General features: G+C 39.3%; 2 protein-coding genes across 4 annotated transcripts; one reads left to right on the top strand and one right to left on the bottom strand.

The window, feature by feature from the left end:
• The first annotated feature begins 6,027 nt into the window (after positions 1 to 6,027).
• Positions 6,028 to 8,109, top strand: LOC131256073 (plant UBX domain-containing protein 10-like). Of its 3 annotated transcripts, XM_058257124.1 has the most exons (6): positions 6,034 to 6,085; positions 6,158 to 6,304; positions 6,494 to 7,068; positions 7,200 to 7,370; positions 7,492 to 7,695; positions 7,783 to 8,109. In XM_058257124.1, exons 3-6 carry the CDS (start codon positions 6,526 to 6,528, stop codon positions 8,008 to 8,010), a joined length of 1,146 nt encoding a protein of 381 aa, XP_058113107.1. In that variant the 5' UTR covers positions 6,034 to 6,085; positions 6,158 to 6,304; positions 6,494 to 6,525; the 3' UTR covers positions 8,011 to 8,109. The 3 variants fall into 3 exon arrangements, with proteins under 3 accessions (XP_058113108.1, XP_058113107.1, XP_058113106.1); XM_058257125.1 differs by lacking the exon at positions 6,158 to 6,304 and having other exon boundaries at positions 6,028 to 6,085; XM_058257123.1 differs by lacking the exons at positions 6,034 to 6,085; positions 6,158 to 6,304 and having other exon boundaries at positions 6,380 to 7,068.
• Positions 8,110 to 8,175: 66 nt separating this feature from the next.
• On the bottom strand, positions 8,176 to 17,563 carry LOC131256071 (uncharacterized). The gene is made up of 10 exons (XM_058257121.1): positions 17,441 to 17,563; positions 16,122 to 17,088; positions 10,561 to 10,645; positions 10,380 to 10,475; positions 10,112 to 10,264; positions 9,875 to 9,982; positions 9,080 to 9,199; positions 8,807 to 8,932; positions 8,566 to 8,649; positions 8,176 to 8,482 (listed from the first exon to the last, which is right to left on the bottom strand). Exons 2-10 carry the CDS (start codon positions 17,084 to 17,086, stop codon positions 8,357 to 8,359), a joined length of 1,863 nt encoding a protein of 620 aa, XP_058113104.1. The 5' UTR covers positions 17,087 to 17,088; positions 17,441 to 17,563; the 3' UTR covers positions 8,176 to 8,356.
• Positions 17,564 to 18,611: the final 1,048 nt, after the last annotated feature.

Raw genomic sequence — 18,611 nt, 5'->3', positions numbered from 1 at the left:
GTAAAATCTTGAGAACTTATTAATCTACTTGCAGCTCAACCAGGTCCTTTCAATTGGCCTGGCCTCTTGAGTCCAAAATTGACATATTACATTACCAACCTAGCAAAATTCTGCTGACAGTTCACTTGGACTGCAAAATCAAAATACCAGTTTTCTGAATTGACTTCCAAAATTATCGAATTAGAATTATAAGCTAGCACATAATTGGATGCATCTCATGCTTGTTTACTCTCATTGTTGAAATCTGAAATTTCTTGGCGCGATGCAAACTATGCCCAGATATTGGAATACCTTCGAGATGAGTATGAGCTTGCGCAATGTTTTGGAAGCCTCGATTTCAAATTGAAATTTGTGGAGGTATAGTCCATCTTGCTATTGTTGTTTCCCATTGAAATAATGTCTTGTAGAGTTCAATGTTCGTGAAGAAAGTTTGCCATAGGTTCAAAACTCACCGATTGAGCTAAAATCAACTTTCTGGCTTTGCTGCTAGACTGGGTTTAGTTGCGCCTTGTGCACCAACTCCAAACTCTTATCATAGTTTTGTCTGTTCCCGATCAATTTAATTGACTCACAAATACTCTATAAGACTGGTAAGTTTGTTGCTGACTCTGCTAAATTGAAGGTGGAGATTGAACAGCTTATTTCAATGTTTCAACAGAGATTGACAGGCTTCCAAGTCTTATCTTCTTTTGAAACCCTGCACATGGTTAGTTTTGGAGATCATTGTCGATTTTTATGCTCAAATCCCGCATGTATATTCACAATCTCTGGTTGTGGTTTCTTATTTGCATCATGGTCTAATTCTAAAAAAATGCATTAGCAAGCTTCAAAGAGAATTTCAAGAATCGTATGATCTCTGATTGGACTTTGGAACTGCACTCTATCCATAATTTCTTCATGCATCCATTCTAATTATTTCAATACTTCATCCTATTTCTGCAGGTAAGCGCCTGCTGAAGAAACAAGTATCGAATTGGAGAAGATTGAAGGAACATATGCACAGGTAAATTAACAGAAAAGAGCAACGTTTATAGCTTTGGGGAGCTCTTGCTCAATCTTTTTACTGGAAAGAAGGCTTATGACCGGAAGAGGATGGGTGATGGAGGTGCTGCATTTTCAGATTTGGTAATTTCTTCCATTAAAGAGGAATGGCTTGGCCTGGATTTGGAGGCCAGCATTGAGAGTGACAAAAAGATGGAGCAACTGATAGCTTGGGTAGAGCTTGCTTTAAGCTGTGTCAAACCAAAAGGGGAGGAAAGGCCTACAATGAAGGAAGTGGCGCAGGAGCTCATAAGAATAAAAGGAGCCAAGAATTATTTGTAAGGATATCACTGCGAGTGCTGTTGTGTTACTAAAGATTTTCATAAGTAGGTTTTTATGCTTGTTCCGTTCTCTTCAGAATTTGTGTTGGCAAGACCATTGCCTTTTGGCACATACAATCAGGTTTTACAAGGTTATTTAGAGCCATGTATGTTGATGATTGTAGACTGGTAATGAGACTGTTTATGATTTTATTTTTATGCTGAAGTACTTATCTAAATGAAATTAGATAAAAAATGCTGCTTGTGCCCCACGAATTAACTGGTCAAGAAGCTGGTTCAAGATGTTGACAGAGATGCAAAGCAAGCCAAATCACATGTAATCAAGACCTTAAGCCCTCTCATGTCCCGAGGTCTAAGGATTAATCAGGTTTAGTGGAGTCTCAAGGATGAATCAACTACGGATCTAATCTGTACCAATCTCTTTCTAGTAGTGTTAATTTTTAATTTCTTTACATTTTTATTTTATCAAATTTCAGCTAAAGAGGCCCCATCTCCAAGATTGCTCCGGTTAACACCTGGTTGATTGGATGCTCTTTTCAATTTACTTGGCAACCCCATCACTTTATCTAATGGAATCTCATCACTTTATCCAGTAATCCCGTCACTTTGTCTACAAAAACCTTGTTTCTTTGTCTAGCATTCCTTTCACTTTATCTAGTGAAATCTCTTCACTTTGTCTAACAACACCGTCACTCTGTCTAGCAACCACGCCATTTTGTCTAGTGAATACCGTCACTTTGTACTGCAACCTCGTCACTTTGTATTGTAACCTCGTCAATTCGTTTAGTGGAACCAAGTCACTTTATTCGGCAACCCATCACTTGTTTCAACAATCTACTAGTTGGATTGGATTTTCATTTAAGTATAATGTTTGACCCTTTAAAATTAAGGGTGGACGTCTCTCTCCTTAACTATTTCCTTAAGTGCATATCTCTAGGCCTAATATTGGACTCAACAGCCAATGGTTATAGTTGATCGTACATAAACATTGCATTAGGCCTCGATAAAATCAATAGTCGCACCCCATACAAATAAAATATTTGGAAGAGAGACATCCACCCTTGAAATTTATAAGACCCACCATAATGATTATGTAAAATGACCACATTACTTTGTCTAATGGAACCCCGTAAATTTGTCAGTGAAATATTGTCACTTTGCACAGTAACACCGTTACTTTGTATAGCAGAACCAAGTTATTTTTTAAGAAAACTCATCATTTTGTCAAGCGAAACCCTATCAATTTACTTGGCAACCCCATTACTTTATATAATGGAATCCCATCACTTTATCCAGTAATCCCATCACTTTGTATACAATAACCTTGTCACTGTCTGTCTAGCACCCATTTCACTTTATCTAGTGAAATCTCTTCACTTTGTCCAACAACCCCATCACTCTGTTTGGTAAAACCCCGTCAAATAGTATGATACAACATCATCTCTTTATCTAGTAGAACGTCATCACTTTGTCCAACAACTCAATTACTTTGTCCAGTGAACCTCGTCACTTTGTTTAGTACAAAATGATGGTATTTTCCGAACAAAGTGATTGTGTTACACTATTCAAAGTGATACATGGTGCTCAGATAAAGTAACGAACCTGCACTACATAAAGTGACTACTTTACTAGGTAAAATGAGGCGGTAGAGGAGGGCGGCCTGTGGATTAGAAAGCTCAATGAGGCAGTGAAAGCTACTAGATTGAGAATGGCGTGGGCCTGGTCATGTACGCGATCTTCCGATTCAGATCAGAGGTCTGGTCTTCTTAGAGAAAGCGGGCCTCGGTTTCATTAGATTAGTGCCATCGGGCCACTAGGGTGGTTGTTTTTTCTTTTCTTTTGGAAAGTTCGTCGTCGTTTGTTGTTTTTTGGTATGGCATAGCAGATCCTTTGTATGAGATATGATAGGTGGGCCTTCTTTGGTGTTGTTGCCCCGCCCAAATTAGCTCAGGTTGTATAAAGTTTTTTTGCCATTTATGAAGCTGGTGGGCCCTTTGATTCGTGCCGCACCATTTTTTTGGGAAAAAAAAAAAGCTACACAAATGATAGGATTTCTTATGTTGTGGTCCACGCCTGAGATTTGAAACTTCCACAGAGTCCACTATAATGTTTAAATATTGTCCATATCTTTCATAAGGTCATTTTTTACTGTTGAAACACCATAATTATAGCACAAGTCAGTTACTTTAACCAGCAACCCTGTCAATTTCTCTAGTGTAACCTCTACACTTTTTATATTGTAATCCCATCACTTTTATTTAAATCCCTAACATATTCTCTAGCTAACCGTGTCACTTCTACGCTAGGATGGATCTATGGTTTGCATATAACACTTGGCTAAAAAATCAGTCCCTCACTTTCCATCCAACAAAAATGCTAGCCAGTTAGAACTGCATCAATTAAAATTTTTCATTAAGCCATACATCAGAGAAAAAAATACATTTGTCTCTGCCTGGTTTAAAAAAATATTCCAACAATGCTTGAAAAAAATATTTTAATTAAAAAATTCTCTCCAACCCGCCATCATTTCTCTGCCTGTAAGACAAGATGACAAAAATAAATAAATTACATTTATCTCTGACAGCGGATATATGAGGGAATGTGAATGGGCCAACCAGCTGAATGGCTTAGATTAAAATTTTTGTTTCCATGCATGCTTCATATGGTGGTGAGGCATCTGGAAACAACACTGGTATCAGTCGAAGCATCAGGTTCAAGAGCTAAAAGCAATGCAACGTTGCTTAGCTGGTGCAAACGATCTTGGCCCTCAAATGCTGAACTTTGTAATGAGAAATTCAGCAACATTGATCCAGAAGCTTCGAGGGTGGCAGTTGATACATGTCTTTGGAATTATGCTATTGAAGTATGCAAGTGCAATCTGCCCATTTCAAATCATTCATACATGTCTTTGGAATTCTGCTATTGGAGCATGCAAGCGCAATCTGCTCCTTTCAAATCGTTCGAATGACACCAACCGTTGAAACCTTTCTAAGGGCCAGTGATGTGTTTTTTACCATCCAACCTATTAATAAGGCCACTTAGACGTGGATGAAGTGAATAAACAAATATCAGCTTGATCTGAGACTTCTCCAGCTCCCAAGAAGTTTTTAATGGTGGACGTTCAATCCCTACTTTGTGCTCCACTTAATCCTTGGACCTGTCACGTTTTTTGGGAAAATGATCTGAGAAAAACGATGAACGGCGTGGATAAGACTATTACATCACGGTGGACCCTGACTCCAGGAAACACCGGATCCGCACTCTTTATAACATTCTGGTTGAGAGAGACCAATGCCCAATTGCTACATGTTGTCGGCCTCATGCCTCAATTAGTGCGAAACATTGAGTGACCCTCCAATGATATTTGGAATAAACACCGAGGATATATATATCCTCGGTGTTTATATATATATATATATATATATATATATATATATATATATATGGAAAAGGTACTATGCGCTCGACCTTACTATAAGCTCCCGTGAGGTTGAGCTGTGTAGGCCCTACCATGATGTGTGTCGACCATCAACACCGTGCATTTGATGGGTCCCCTCTAAATTAAGGGATATCCCAAAAATCAGCTGTATACGGAACTCAGGTGGGCCATACCATCTAAAATCATGTGAAGACATGCCAAAAACATATAAAAGCACTTGGTGGGGCCCACCTGAGTTTTGAATGCTGCTGAAACTTGGTCTGAACCCTCATCCAAGTGGGACACACATAATGGATGGGCTGGATTTGCAAACCACATCTCGGTGGGCCCAAAAAATGATTATGAATGTTTTAATGGTGCACGGCCCCTCCCCACTTCTGTATGTGGTGTGGCCCACACAAGTCACGGATTGACTTGATTTTGAGATCTTGGCCCACGATGGAATGGTGCATCTGACTAATGGGGTAGATGTTCGAAACGCATCACGGTGGGGCCCACACAACTCGACCTCATGGGACGGTCTTGTAAGGTCGAGCGCATAGTACCTTTTTCTATATATATATATATATATATATATATATATATATATATATATATATATATATATATATATATATATATATATATATATGTTAGCTTGTTAGTACACCCCAATGTCAGATTACACTTCACTATTAGCCACCTCCGCTAGGGAATGATACCAAGACCTCGGGGTTTCAATGAGATATCTTTCACTCAGTCTACCACTTGAGGATATCTTTTCCCTCAAAACCATACTACCATGGATATAAAAAAGAAGAGAATAAATCCAAAATTGCATAATCGAGAGGGAGGCATCTTATTCTCGTATTTCATTCTTCTTTAATTTGATGAATATGTTAGAATATTCTTTTAGGGTCGTTTGGATGCTGGTAAATGATTTACAAGTAAATCATTTACACTATGCATTTGGATGGCTTTTTTTGCTTGCCTATAAATGATTTATAGCATTTACCCCATTTCATTTATAGGCAAAATTTTCAAATTTTATTTTTCAAGATCTCCATTTATAGCCCACCATAAATGGAAGGATTGGCCTTCCATTTACATGACTTGAAATAATTTAAAGGCTATCTAAACATGGAGAATCATTTACCTATAAATTATTTACAATTCAAAGTCAAACAGAACAAACTGTACTAAAACCATTTATAGGCATCCAAATGACCCCCTATAGATTATAAAAACTATAACCCAAATCTGTTTTTTTTTTTCTTTTCTTTTTTCATATTCTTTTGGCAAGGTGTTCGGATACTGATCTGGGTGTATGGAACAGAGACAGCAGGTACACTCTGTCCACTCCTTTGAATTGTTCTTGTTTCCTTTGAACTTTGTTTTATATGAATATATGCCACAGATCACCAGCTGATTGTCAAAAAGAAAAGAAAAGGATAGAGCATCTGCCGGGTGCTTTACCTCAGACATTCTTTAAATAATAACTCCTTTTAGTTACAAAAGGCATCTTGGCAATTCTCTCAAATCCCTCTTTATCGACAGTGAAAAGGTAGAGCTCCAACACCATCTCTGCATTTAGAATGAGGAAGCTTCACACTGACAAAGACGATTGGTATAGCTCAAGAAGGTTCTGGCCTTGAGAGACGGTGTTGGAGCATTGAATCAGCCATTTCAGAGAGTTCTTCACTTCTTACTCAAGAATTCACAGCTTCATCAAACATTCCCGTACTACTTTCAGGTGTCCCAGCAATTTCCTGAATTTACCAGAAGATGATGTCAATAGGAGAAAACACAAGAGCAGAGCGTTCATCACGCAGCGGCATTGTGCGAAGGATTGTTAACCTCCCGATGAACATAATAGGAGGGTTCTCGAGAGCAGTGGATCATGGAATGGCACTGATAGGTGCCGGAAGGAGAGACTATCAGCGGCTGCATTTCCAGCAGCCCCAAGAAGCTCTGGCAGTTCCAGAGGAATGGGTTTTCATCACCAACTTCGAGCAGCAGTATGGTTTGTCCCATCCATTTTTTTATGCCTGCAGATTTGTTGAAGCTCTCAAGATAGCAGAGCAGGAATCAAAGCTTCTCTTCCTTTATCTCCACTTGCCTGAGCACCCCTACACAGCTCCATTCTGCAGTGGGACACTCTGCAAGGAGCTGGTCGTGCAGTTTCTGGATGCAAATTTTGTTTCCTGGGCTGCCGTTGCAAACAGAGGGGAAGGGTTACATATAACTGCCGCACTAAGAGCACCCACTTTTCCTTTCTGTGCCATCATCATGCCTACTTCTGGTGATAGCATAGTGGTCCTGCAGCAGGTGAGTAGTTTCCTTTTCCTTTCTCAGAACCATGTCACTGCAGTTTCCAGGTTTTCCTCTATGGCAAATGAAGGGTTTTTTTTTTCCACCTCTCTGCTGAGAACTCGTTTTCATGCACATAACTGTTTTAGGTGGAAGGGCCAGTGTCACCTGCTGAACTGGTGGAGATCCTACAGCTGACACTTGAAGAACAGACCTCAGCTTTCAGAGCCAAAGCAGTGGAAGAAGAGAGAAGAAGAGCAAACCGCCAACTGAGGGAGGAACAAAATGCTGCATATCATGTGGCGCTTCAAATTGATAGGGTGAGATTCTATACCGAGAGGCTGAAATCTAAATCAGATGCAGCAGATTCTATACAGAGGCTGAAATCTAAATCAGATGCAGCAGTAACTGACATATAACAAACAACATCCATGTTTCCAGGAAAAGGAAAGAATCCGGGACTTGGCCATAGAGGAAACAACTCAGCTTCAAAAGCAGGTTGAAGCACACAAGAAAGCAAACATCCAGAAGCCAAAGAAATCTCCTGCTGCTACAAAACAGCCAGGAAACAAAGCAAGGGAAACAACCAAGGATAATCAATGGAAGGAAACCTCTACTCCCATAAAGGGTCCAATGGTTACTCAGGTAATTGACGCTGAACTTCCATCTCAAATTCAGAAGCAAATATGTGATAATCATGAAACTGCTCTGATCCAGGACACGGTTTTGCAGATACAGATACGATTTCCGAATGGCGAAAGGAAGGAGCAGAGCTTCCTTTGCACTGACAAGATTCAGTCCATATACAGATACATCGACTCACTGGGTTTGCCTGGGGTAGGAAGTTACCGACTGATATCCAACTTCCCAAGAAAAGTTTTTGGCTTCGAGCAGATGAACACAACTCTCAAAGATGCAGGCCTCCATCCTAGCGCAAGTTTGTTCCTAGAGCTCATATAATAGTTTGATAGTATGATAGTACATAACCATCTGTATGAATCCAAATCACCAGCAGATAGTTTCCAGAAATGCTACTGATAGACATTTCTAAGTGCACTACATGATGGATTTCCTTTTTGTTATAATTCATGTTTGAAAAAGACATGCTACCTACCTATATGGACAAAAACCAAAAACCCAGATCAGAAAAATCAATAAACTGAATTTTAGTTTTACACCTGTAACTTTAATCAATTGATTCACCTCCAATGTGCCTACGATGAGGTCATGGGAGACAGTCTGGTAGCAACTTTATATTCATGAAGAAGTAGCACACAGTAGCAGTGAAAAACAAGCCATAACATTTTCATTTCAGGAGGGTCTTAACAATGGATTTGACATTCAGCTTCTTGAGGTCCGTGTAAGACTGCCCACAGCCAACAAACATTACAGGTGCTCCAGAAATGTAAACCATGGAAAGTGCGGCCCCAACCTGTAAAAGAGTTCAGTTAACATCCAGTGGACTCAAAATGCATCTGATGTTAAGCAAAGCTCGTAAAACCTACACTGAAATACCTTGTCATCAATAGTATCAAACTTTGTGAGCAAGATGCCATCGATCAATCTGGCATTAGGTGAATTTGACAGGTCCGCTAATTTCTGTACAGGGTAAGAAAATTGCTCAATCCACACATGTTAGCTAAAAAAATCATTAAAAAGAACAGTGGGGGGAAAAATCTCATCAATCTGAAACATGATCTCAATCAAATGGACAGATGCACACACGAGTACAAGAAACTTGCAGCAAAAACTAAACCTGATCAAACTTTGAGAGTTGATCCACAGCATCATTTCCCACCAGCGCCTCTCCAACAAAAAGAACCAGATCTGGGTTGTTCATATAAATGAGCTTGGAAAGTGCTCTCATCAGTGGTTCATTGTCCTGAAATGTAACATTCAATTACGCAACTGAGTATACAAATGCACACCAGTGAAGAAATGAAAGTCTGATGGAAGATACTCAAACTACCAAAAGAGCAAAAGAGAAGGAAAACAAATTAACCCCAAAGATATATTAGATAACAGTTACCTGCATCCGCCCAGCTGTATCTACAAGAACAACATCTGATTTATTGCGAGTGGCCTCTTGGATAGCTTCCTTTGCTACGATTGCTGGATCTTTTTCGTACCCTTTCTCAAATATAGGAATCTGAAAGGTAGTTTCAACAACAGTTGATCAGCTCAGAGAAACAGCACTTTTTCTATTCATATAGGGGGTTGATATGATTTGAGAACGATCATGTAACCAGCTCTCTCCTATTTTACAGAAATGAGAAGAAGAGTATAAAAAATAAAAATAAAATAAAATAAAAACTATCACACGCCTGTGAACAGCACACCAGCAGCTGCAAGCAGACTGTAAAATCCATTTTGAATTCTATATCATTGAATAAAAATGACCTTGGGGCCTGCTCATTCCTGGAAGGCATATTGCAGTTCTTCAGAGACTGCTTATATTCCTTTCAGCTGAACAGGGTGGATGCGGCAAACAGCATTTTTATATTATTTTATTATTATTTCTTTCTTTCTTTCTTTCTTTTTAACGATCAAGAACAGAATCCAATTACTTTTTTGGTAAAAAAATTTCACTAAAGCAAAATATAAGAAAATAGCAAGGAATGGAAAACTGCTATCCATGTTGGTCAATTATAACCAGAATGGAGATCTCTTTTTCCTACAGTCAGGATCTTGCAAGGAAAACTTAGAAGCTAAATGCATTGAATCCTGACTCATGGCTTTGAGATACTCAAACTCCGGGTGGAGCGCCTCTCCAGAAACAGCCCTACAACCTCACAAGGAAAGAGCTACGACTGACACATCATACCTGGAGTCTGCGGGCATGAGTTCGGAGCTGCTCAACTGCACCTGACCGAAATGTATCACAAGCAGCCATCATAACACTGATATTATGCTGCAAAAGCCAGTATGCAACCTGCAGAGTGGTATTTGATAACTAAAATGAGTTTCCAGAGTGTGAGTGCAGTTCCACTTGATCAGAACAATATTATCATCACACATGCCTTCAAATATGTAAACACAGATGAAAGAAAACTATCATAACCTTGGCAAGATTGGTGGACTTTCCAACTCCATTGACACCAACAAAGACAACAACATATGGTTTTCCTTGTTCCTTAGCAGCATGGACATCCCTCAAGATATCAATAGATCGTCTTGGAGTTAAAATACGAAGTAAAGCCTCCTCCATTGCCGTCTGCAGTCTTTATGTGTTAATGAAGCTCTCCAAAATGGTAATAAGAAGGAAACTCATGCAGCCAATATTTGCAAAATGGCAAGAAAAATTCTTATAAAGAAACAAGTTCACAAACCTGAACTGTTGAAGAAATCCTTGTGAAAGAACCCAACTTTTTACCTTCAAGACTAGCTGCTACCGACTCACAAAGCTTCTCAGCTATTTCCTCGGCCTGTGAATACAGTGATGAAATGCTGTAAACAGGCTAAATATGCACCAATAAAATGAATGTTTATATAGTGGATGCATAAACATACCACATTTTTTGTCATAAGCCTATCCTTCAGAGCTTTTAGAGCAGGTTCCAGGTCTGACTTCTCCAAAATTGCATTCCCTGCAATGCTGAAAAATTGCAAGAAGCTTGCTGTTACTACAAACACCACACCATCAAAATGCATGGAATATGTAGAATGCTCAAAGTGATCTACATAAACATGCACATGGGTGTTTGCATGTTTGGACCCATGTTTTATGGTTTTTTTTTAAAATTTTAACGATGATGAATTTATTAAAAGGCCACAGCCAAAATTACATAATACAAAATCTAAAAAGGAAAGTTACAACTTGGCCCAATTATTGGGGAATTGCTCAATCATCTTTGATGCATACACCCACTCCTTAATAATAGATTTTGCTTTTTGAAAGATCACCAAAACATTCATTTGCTGATTTTTAAAGTACCGATCATTCCTTTCTAACCAGAGACACCAGAGACCTGCTAATAGGGACATGCGCCAAACATATTTCCCAACTTTTCCTTTTCCCACACCATGCCACACCATAAAGAAACTACCAATCAAGCTCAGAACCACCCAATCAACTCCGAACAATTTAAAGAAGCCATCCCACATACTTTTTGCAAAGGAACAATGAAGGAAAAGATGGTCCACCTATCCCGCAGCTTTGATAGCACATAATACACACATTTGAAAGGATCATCTTTTTCTTTTTGAAGGTTGGTTATCCACCATTAGAAGCTTCTTGCAACCCACTAACCAGGCAAATGCCGCCACCTTAGGAGGGGCACCATATCGCCAATAGGAGCTTGTCAGACTTTTCTCTTCTCAAAAGATTCTCCACTCAAGACCTTATAAAGAGATTTCACTGAAAATTTTCCCAACTCTCATACAATCAATTCATGGAGCCTTTTTCTGAAAGCGATGGCTGCATTTTTGGATAATAGCTGAAGCAATCTAAGAAAGTTCATTTATCTCTTCATTCTCCAAATGCCTTCTACATGGTGAGACCCAAATGACCTGCTCCCCATGCATTGAGAAACATCTGTCAATGCTCAATCCCCTGTCCAATGCAATTCCCGCTAACTGCGGAAAGATGTCAATTAGCTTTTGGTCCCCCTACCCAAATATCTTCCCAAAACCTTATGTCTCTCCCATCTCTCAAATGGAACCCTATCCCTTCCCACGCTATCCTTTCCAACGATGCCACCATTCGCCAAAGATATGAAGACCTATAGGGAAGATGATCTTGTCCATGGACCCATGTTTTATGTTATCCTAATTATATTTGTAAGTTATGGTTCTCTGAGTTGCAATGGACACTTGGATAGTCCAACAAATCGAGTTGGGCCACTCTTTGTAGGCCACTGAGCAGAATCATTCCATCTGATTATTCTAATCATCCCATCAATGTCCTACAAAATGGATGGTCAATATCATTTATCGAAAATATGTCCATCAATATGAGCTGTCCATTTGGTGGCCTCCAGGTTGACTTGCTTTTGATTTCTTAGAATCACCTTGATGAAATAATCTTAACCATCCCATCTGTGCTCAGTAGAAGACATCCAACATTTGGATGGATATTACCATTGGACTAACATGATCTTTCAGTGGTGGACCACGAAGTGTGGGCAAGACATAGTGGACTGCCTAGAACAAATAGGTTCTCCATGTGTCAATATGCAACTTGACACATGGTAATTTATTGTGCAATGGAAGGGTAACCATAAACCACGACATGAGTTGTTTGCTAGCATTTACTATCTTTTGACTTGGTGCTTTGTCCTACTGTTTTTTAACCATTTAGTTTTTTGAGGTTCTGCCATGGCCAATTCAAAGATCAGGTAAAACATAAAAGAGGAAGGTTGATGTCAGGTGGGCAGCTACTCATAAAACTTTTGCCAATCCACCATTTAAAGATGCACCAAATTGCTGGTAATTGACAATTCATTAGTATATATTATAAAATGACAAAAAAAGATTGGACCCAAATACATGTGACCCTCTCATCACTCAAGAATCTAGCCAAATCTAGACAAAAAGAAATTTACAAAATCCTGTCTTACACAGTTGACAGAAGCAGACAATAATTTATTGCATAACATCCCAATTGCCCAAAAGCTCTGGCTTTGAGCAGCCTTTGAATTCCTGTCTTGCAAACACCTAACTTAGGTGGAGAACCATGACGATGCAAAAGAAATAAGCAACAGAAAGACAAAAAATTCCCATATTAGTGGGTCCTATACTAAACAAGCTCATCTTTCTTTTAGAAGTATGTATTGCTGTTGATATGTTGTCAGCTGGGGAAATCAACTGGGAGGCTCAGCCTTCACTTTGCAGAGGGAAAAATAAAAGGGAATAAGATTCAGAAGAAACTCAGGAGTCAGGACTCTCATTATTCTGTACATGCCCTAAATCCTCCAGAGAAAAGATCAATGTCCATGGTGATATAATCATTTCAAACATATGAACATACGCCGTAGGCATAACTTGCGACTGTTATATTCATCAAATAACAACTAATGAAGTAAGAAATGTTAATGTTTTAGGAACCCAAATCATGTCTCGGGTTGGGTTATAATGCATGCAAAGGGTCTGGTTATTGATTGGGCTTTGAATCAATGCTTCGTATATGTGTGGAGACATTGATTGTAATTTTTTGTAATTTTGAGAAGGTTGATTTGTTTGTTTTTTGTATTCTTGGGTGGCTGGTTACCCCTGCTGTATAGCTCCTGGGTCTTCAATGCTTTGTTTATAAAATTATTGTTCTCTCTCTAAATTAATTAAATAATAATAATAATAATAATAAAAAACTAATAGCTTTGGGTGTACAATTTTCACACAGTAATTCTCTGATATGTATCCAAGTCTAGTTATGTTTTGATGAAGTTATAAAGGAAAATTTGGGTACTTATTTTGGATGGGCAGTTTAATTGACTTCCTTTTTCTTTTTGTAATTTAAGCATAGGTATTTATATCATCTGATATTACTTTTTTGTTTTGAAAGATTATATCATCTGATATTACTATGCCTTGATATGAAGCAAGGCTGCTCCCAAACCTAGGGTAAAGGAGGGTAATGTCAGGTGGCAAGCAGGTTGGCCAAGAAATCAAGAGAACTAGGTTCCATTAATCCAACCCCAAAATAGATTAGAGAGGGCTGAGATGAATAGTTTCTTAGTAATTAAGGTTTCCATAATTCTGCAGGCACTTTCATTTGCGAATTATCCAGAGTCTATTATTATTTGAGGGAATTCAATTTCCTCCAGCATCTTTTGCATGAAATGCTTGTGTTTGTTTCTTTTTTGAATTTTTTTCCAACATCAGTTTAATAGCAGAGCATCTCAGATAACCCTTGAGAGCTAATCTAAGGCCATATTATAAGGCTTTCTCTTGGAAGACCTTACAGCTATAAATTGTTGGGCCATGGACCAATAAGAAATATTGGAACATGGACTGACTTGTAACAACATACCCTTTTTGTACAACAAGTCGATACAAGATGGAGAAGTTTTATTGAATGAAGAAGGTACCAGAAGGAGGTCTTGACATTTTACAATTGAGATGACGACGAGAGTTCCGAAACCAGAGAAAGTGCTTGATTTGAAAGATTCAACATAACAATTCATCAAGAACAATAGGAATGATGGGATTCTAAAAGAAACTATTGACAAGGATTGCTAGAAAGATTATCTGAGGTCAAACAAAGTACTGAGGGAGAGGAAGAGTTCAGTTAAAGCCAAATCAAGTGAAAGGAAAATAATATATCCTGGTGGAACAGAAGGTGAAGACCAACTTGTTTTAATAGGAAGAAGATCATAGAACTCGTCAAAGCCTAGTATCTTTCCAACCTAAAGAAGAACATTGTTGCAATCAGAAGGTAGGGACTTCATGATTCAGTATCCAATTTCGCGCAAGAGTAGAAGGGGACTCCATTAGTGTGACTAATTGAACAAAGGGGTCAGGCCTGAGCCTTGGGGCTTAAGTTTTATTTTTTATGAAGTGAGATCTCTTGGAATTGGGCTAAAGATTTTGTTTTTCCTATATTGCTAGAGATGATAACTCCTCCGCTGATGAGTTGCCTGAGGCAGGGGTATCTCATACCTCTCTTTGTTCTGGGAGTTTTATTCCCCCTTTCCTAGTTTCTTAATGCATCTTATATTACCTTGACAAAATAAAAAAGAGAGAGAGAAAGAAAGAAAAAATCAAAAAATCATGCAAGAGTAGTCCTCTAATATCTACTCAAGCCAAGCTAAAGTTAATATTTAATTTTAAGGTAGTTTCTCATTGTGGTTAGTTTCCTAGTCAGAATAAAGGCTCTCCTAAGATTTTCTTTTCTTTTCTTTTTCATGTATGTTAGGGACTCAGATTACGTAGTGTAGCACACAGCACCGTCGTTGGTACTGTGTGCTACTGGAAAAGCTTTGTAGGCCCCACCATGATGTATGTGTTTATCCACACCGTCCTTCCATTTTGCCGGCTCATTTTAGCACATGAACCCAAAACTGAGGCAGATCCAAATCTCGGTGGACCACACCATAGGGAACAGTGGTGATTGAACTCCCACCATTAAACTTCTTGGGGGCTACAAAAGTTTTGAATCAAGCTTATATGTGTATCTACCCTTTATCCAGGTCTGTATGACCTAACCAACAGGTTGGATGGCAAATAAACATTACAGTGAGCCCTAGGAAGTTTTTACTGGTGGACATTCAATCACCTCTGTTTCCTGTGGTGTGGTCCAGCTGCGAGTTTGGTGTGCCTCACTTTTGGGATCACGCCATAAAATGAGCTGGCAAAATGGATGGACGGCGTGGATAAAACACATACATCATGGTGGGGCCCATGGTAGCAAACGGTACCAATGTTAGTGCAGCACAAAGCACTATGCAATCCGAGTTCATGTGTTAGGCATTGAAATAGCTTTTGCTGAATAACAGAATGCTATTAACAAAATGAGCAAAATACAACATAGGGAAGTAGAGGTAGCAAATTGCCAGTGATGAGCGACCTTTTTATCTGATCAGGAAACCTTTTCTTAACAGAATTTCAGAAGAGCAATAGGGTATATAGGAAAGGAGAGGTAACAAATTGCCAGTGATGAGTGACCCTTTTTTATCTTGTTGGAGACAAAATAGCTCTTTATGAATAACAAAATTTTAGAAGAGCAATAGGATACATAGGAAAGGGAGAGGTAGCAGATCAACGAGTGACCCTCTTGCACTACTTATCTTGCAAGATAATCGGCTACCTGATTAACCTCTCGAAAAACATGTTTTTTGAGATAGAAAGATGAATACACAGTATTCATGAAGCTAGACATAGGAAGATCAATAGAGAAACTGGCAGACACACTTAAACATGTACTTGCTCCGGAGTGTTGTCTAAGCCAGTCTTTGACTATTTGGATATAGTTCAGTTAGTTTTGGCATTTAAGCCTCAAATTCTACCATTGAAAAATTTTCTCCCAATCACAGACCCAAAGGTACCAGCATTTCGGAAATTCTGCAAGTCAGGTGACAAGGCAGTAAACTTAGAATGAATGTATGCAAAAAGTTCCATGGGAGGAATTTATTTACCTCTGGAACATTGATGAGAACCATCCTTTCTTCTTTGCATCAGTCTTGGTGTTCTTCTCCACTTCCTCCTCTGCATCGCTCTCACTTTCACTGCTGATGACCTCTTCCCTATCCATCATGCTTTCTCCTTGATCAGCTGCCACAACTGCTACATTCTCATCCCCTTTCTCATCTACAGGATCCGTAAAATCCAGTTTCGACTCTTGTGGCGAATCATCCCAAACTCTATTTTTCTTTGTTAACTTTTTCTTTGGCTCCACCTTGGAGGGAGCCTTACTAACTGTTGTATCTGTTTTCTTCCCTGCTTTCGACCTCAACTTCTGAAGCTTACTTACATCAAAAGCCCCGACCTCTGAGCTGCCATTCTCTTTACTCTTAGCAACATCGGCCGCACGAGATCCTTTGATCCTGGCTTCATGTCCGTTAGAATAATTACCGTTCTCTAATCCACGGTCTTTTGCCGAATCGTCATCTGAGCCATCCTTGCCGGATCCACCACTGCTCTTTTGCTTCGCACTGCCCTGTGATCCGGCCTTCTTGGCTGCGATCTGCTTCGCGGGCCTTGCCACCTGCTTTGACTTCCTCATCTCTTCCGCCCTAGCCTCCGCCTCCTTCTGCAACTGCCGGAAGACGTCATCGAAATCATCATAAGCCGTACGCTTCGGATCGTAGATCTGTGAAAACTCATGCTTCACCATGGAGAGAAGATCGTCGACATAGAGGAGATGGAGTATCCTTTGATAAACGGCGACGAAGATGAGGCCGAGATCGTTGTGGAAGGTCCATTTGAGAGTGTACGCAGCACCGGGGGCGTCGTAATTGTACGACGTGTCGCCGGATCGCTCCTCTAAGAGGCAGGACCGGATCAAGGTGTCGATCGGGGACCCTTTAAGGGCGTTTACGAGCGCCTTGCATGTCCAGAGGATCAAACCACCCCGCGTAAATATCAGCAATTGCTCCAACATCTCTGAAAAGAATACCCCAAAATCAGATCTCGAAAGAGATTGAGGGCTTTGAAAGCCAAAAATCACCGAAAAGATTCTAAAGAAGAGAGAGAGAGAGAGAGAGAGAGAGAGAGAGAGAATAATAAGAAGAAGATATCAGCAATTTCTCAAACCAAATCCAGTGAATTGAAATTCAACAACAGAAATGATGAATCGGGGAATTGCGAAATAGATTCAGATGCGTATTCTATCAAAGAGATTGGAATACGATTCTAAGATTAAAATAAAGAAGAATTATCGGAAAAGAAAAGGAAAATTGAAATCGATCAAACCCTGATAGCCCCAAAGATCGGGAAGGAAAGGAAGCGAAAATACCAGTCTTTCTCCAACGCTGAGAAACTAAAAAATCAAAATCAAAATCAAAATCAAAATCAAAGAAAGATTTTATATATATATATAAGGGGAGAGAGAAATTGTCTTCGTTGAATACGACCAGACGCGCATTGCGACTGCCTCTGCGGATGTCCATGGTTGGTGGACGCGAATTGCTTGGTGTGCCACACACCACCGAGACGTCACCAAGTTCTGTGGCCCCACCACGATATATGTGTTATATCCTCACCGTCCATCCAATTTTTGGCCCCACCACGATATATGTGTTATATCCTCACCGTCCATTCAATTTTTGAGATCATTATATGGCATGGTTCCAAAATATATGTGTTATATCCTCACCGTCCATTCAATTTTTGAGATCATTATATGGCATGGTTCCAAAAATGTGGTAGATCCAAAGCTTATGTGGACCACTCAAAGAAAGGACCGAGACAATGACATCCACCATTGAAGCCTTACTAAGGCCGTATGTGTGTGTACACACATGCACAATTTCAGCACCTATGGGTTCTTGAACCCTTGACCCATTGTTGAAACTCCCGAGAGTCTACCACCCGGGTAAGAGTAAGGACCCGGCCTACATGTGTTTATTTGTCAGCCAACATACTAGAAGAAAGGGAAAACACAGATATCAATTTGATCCAAAACTTACATGGCCTTAATCTGGTAGCCATTTAATTGCTAGTATTATTATTTATTTATTTTTTGTGTTTGTGAGCCGCTTGAGTTGTAGTCCGCCTCATTTTTGTGTCCATGTCCAAACATGATCTAATAAAATGAATAAGCAATGTTAATATAATATAAGTTAAACCCCAACAAACTACGTTCAGAGGTAGTGAAATTGGTGCTTTATAATTTATGAGGTACAACGGACCACATTTTGACATTTTAGAAATTAGAGAAAAGGCTTATAAGCTATGTGGATTCAAATTATATAGGAAATGTGGATAAAATAAAATCAACTTTCAATTATTCATTTGTATTAGCAGGCAGAGTAATCGGTTGGATGTCAAAACTTTAATCTATGGTTGCTTTTTCTACAAGAGAAGTTGAGTATCTGGTTGTTACGAAAGCATTCAAAAAAGGTATTTGGTTAATATGAATGATGAACGAGCATGTACTTTAACATGAGACAATGCTAGTTAATTAT

Source organism: Magnolia sinica, chromosome 9 (genome assembly GCF_029962835.1).
Source record: "Magnolia sinica isolate HGM2019 chromosome 9, MsV1, whole genome shotgun sequence".
Lineage (NCBI taxonomy): Eukaryota > Viridiplantae > Streptophyta > Magnoliopsida > Magnoliales > Magnoliaceae > Magnolia > Magnolia sinica.
The sequence above is the reverse complement of the archived record's forward strand: the minus strand, read 5'-3'. Positions and strand labels throughout refer to the sequence as shown.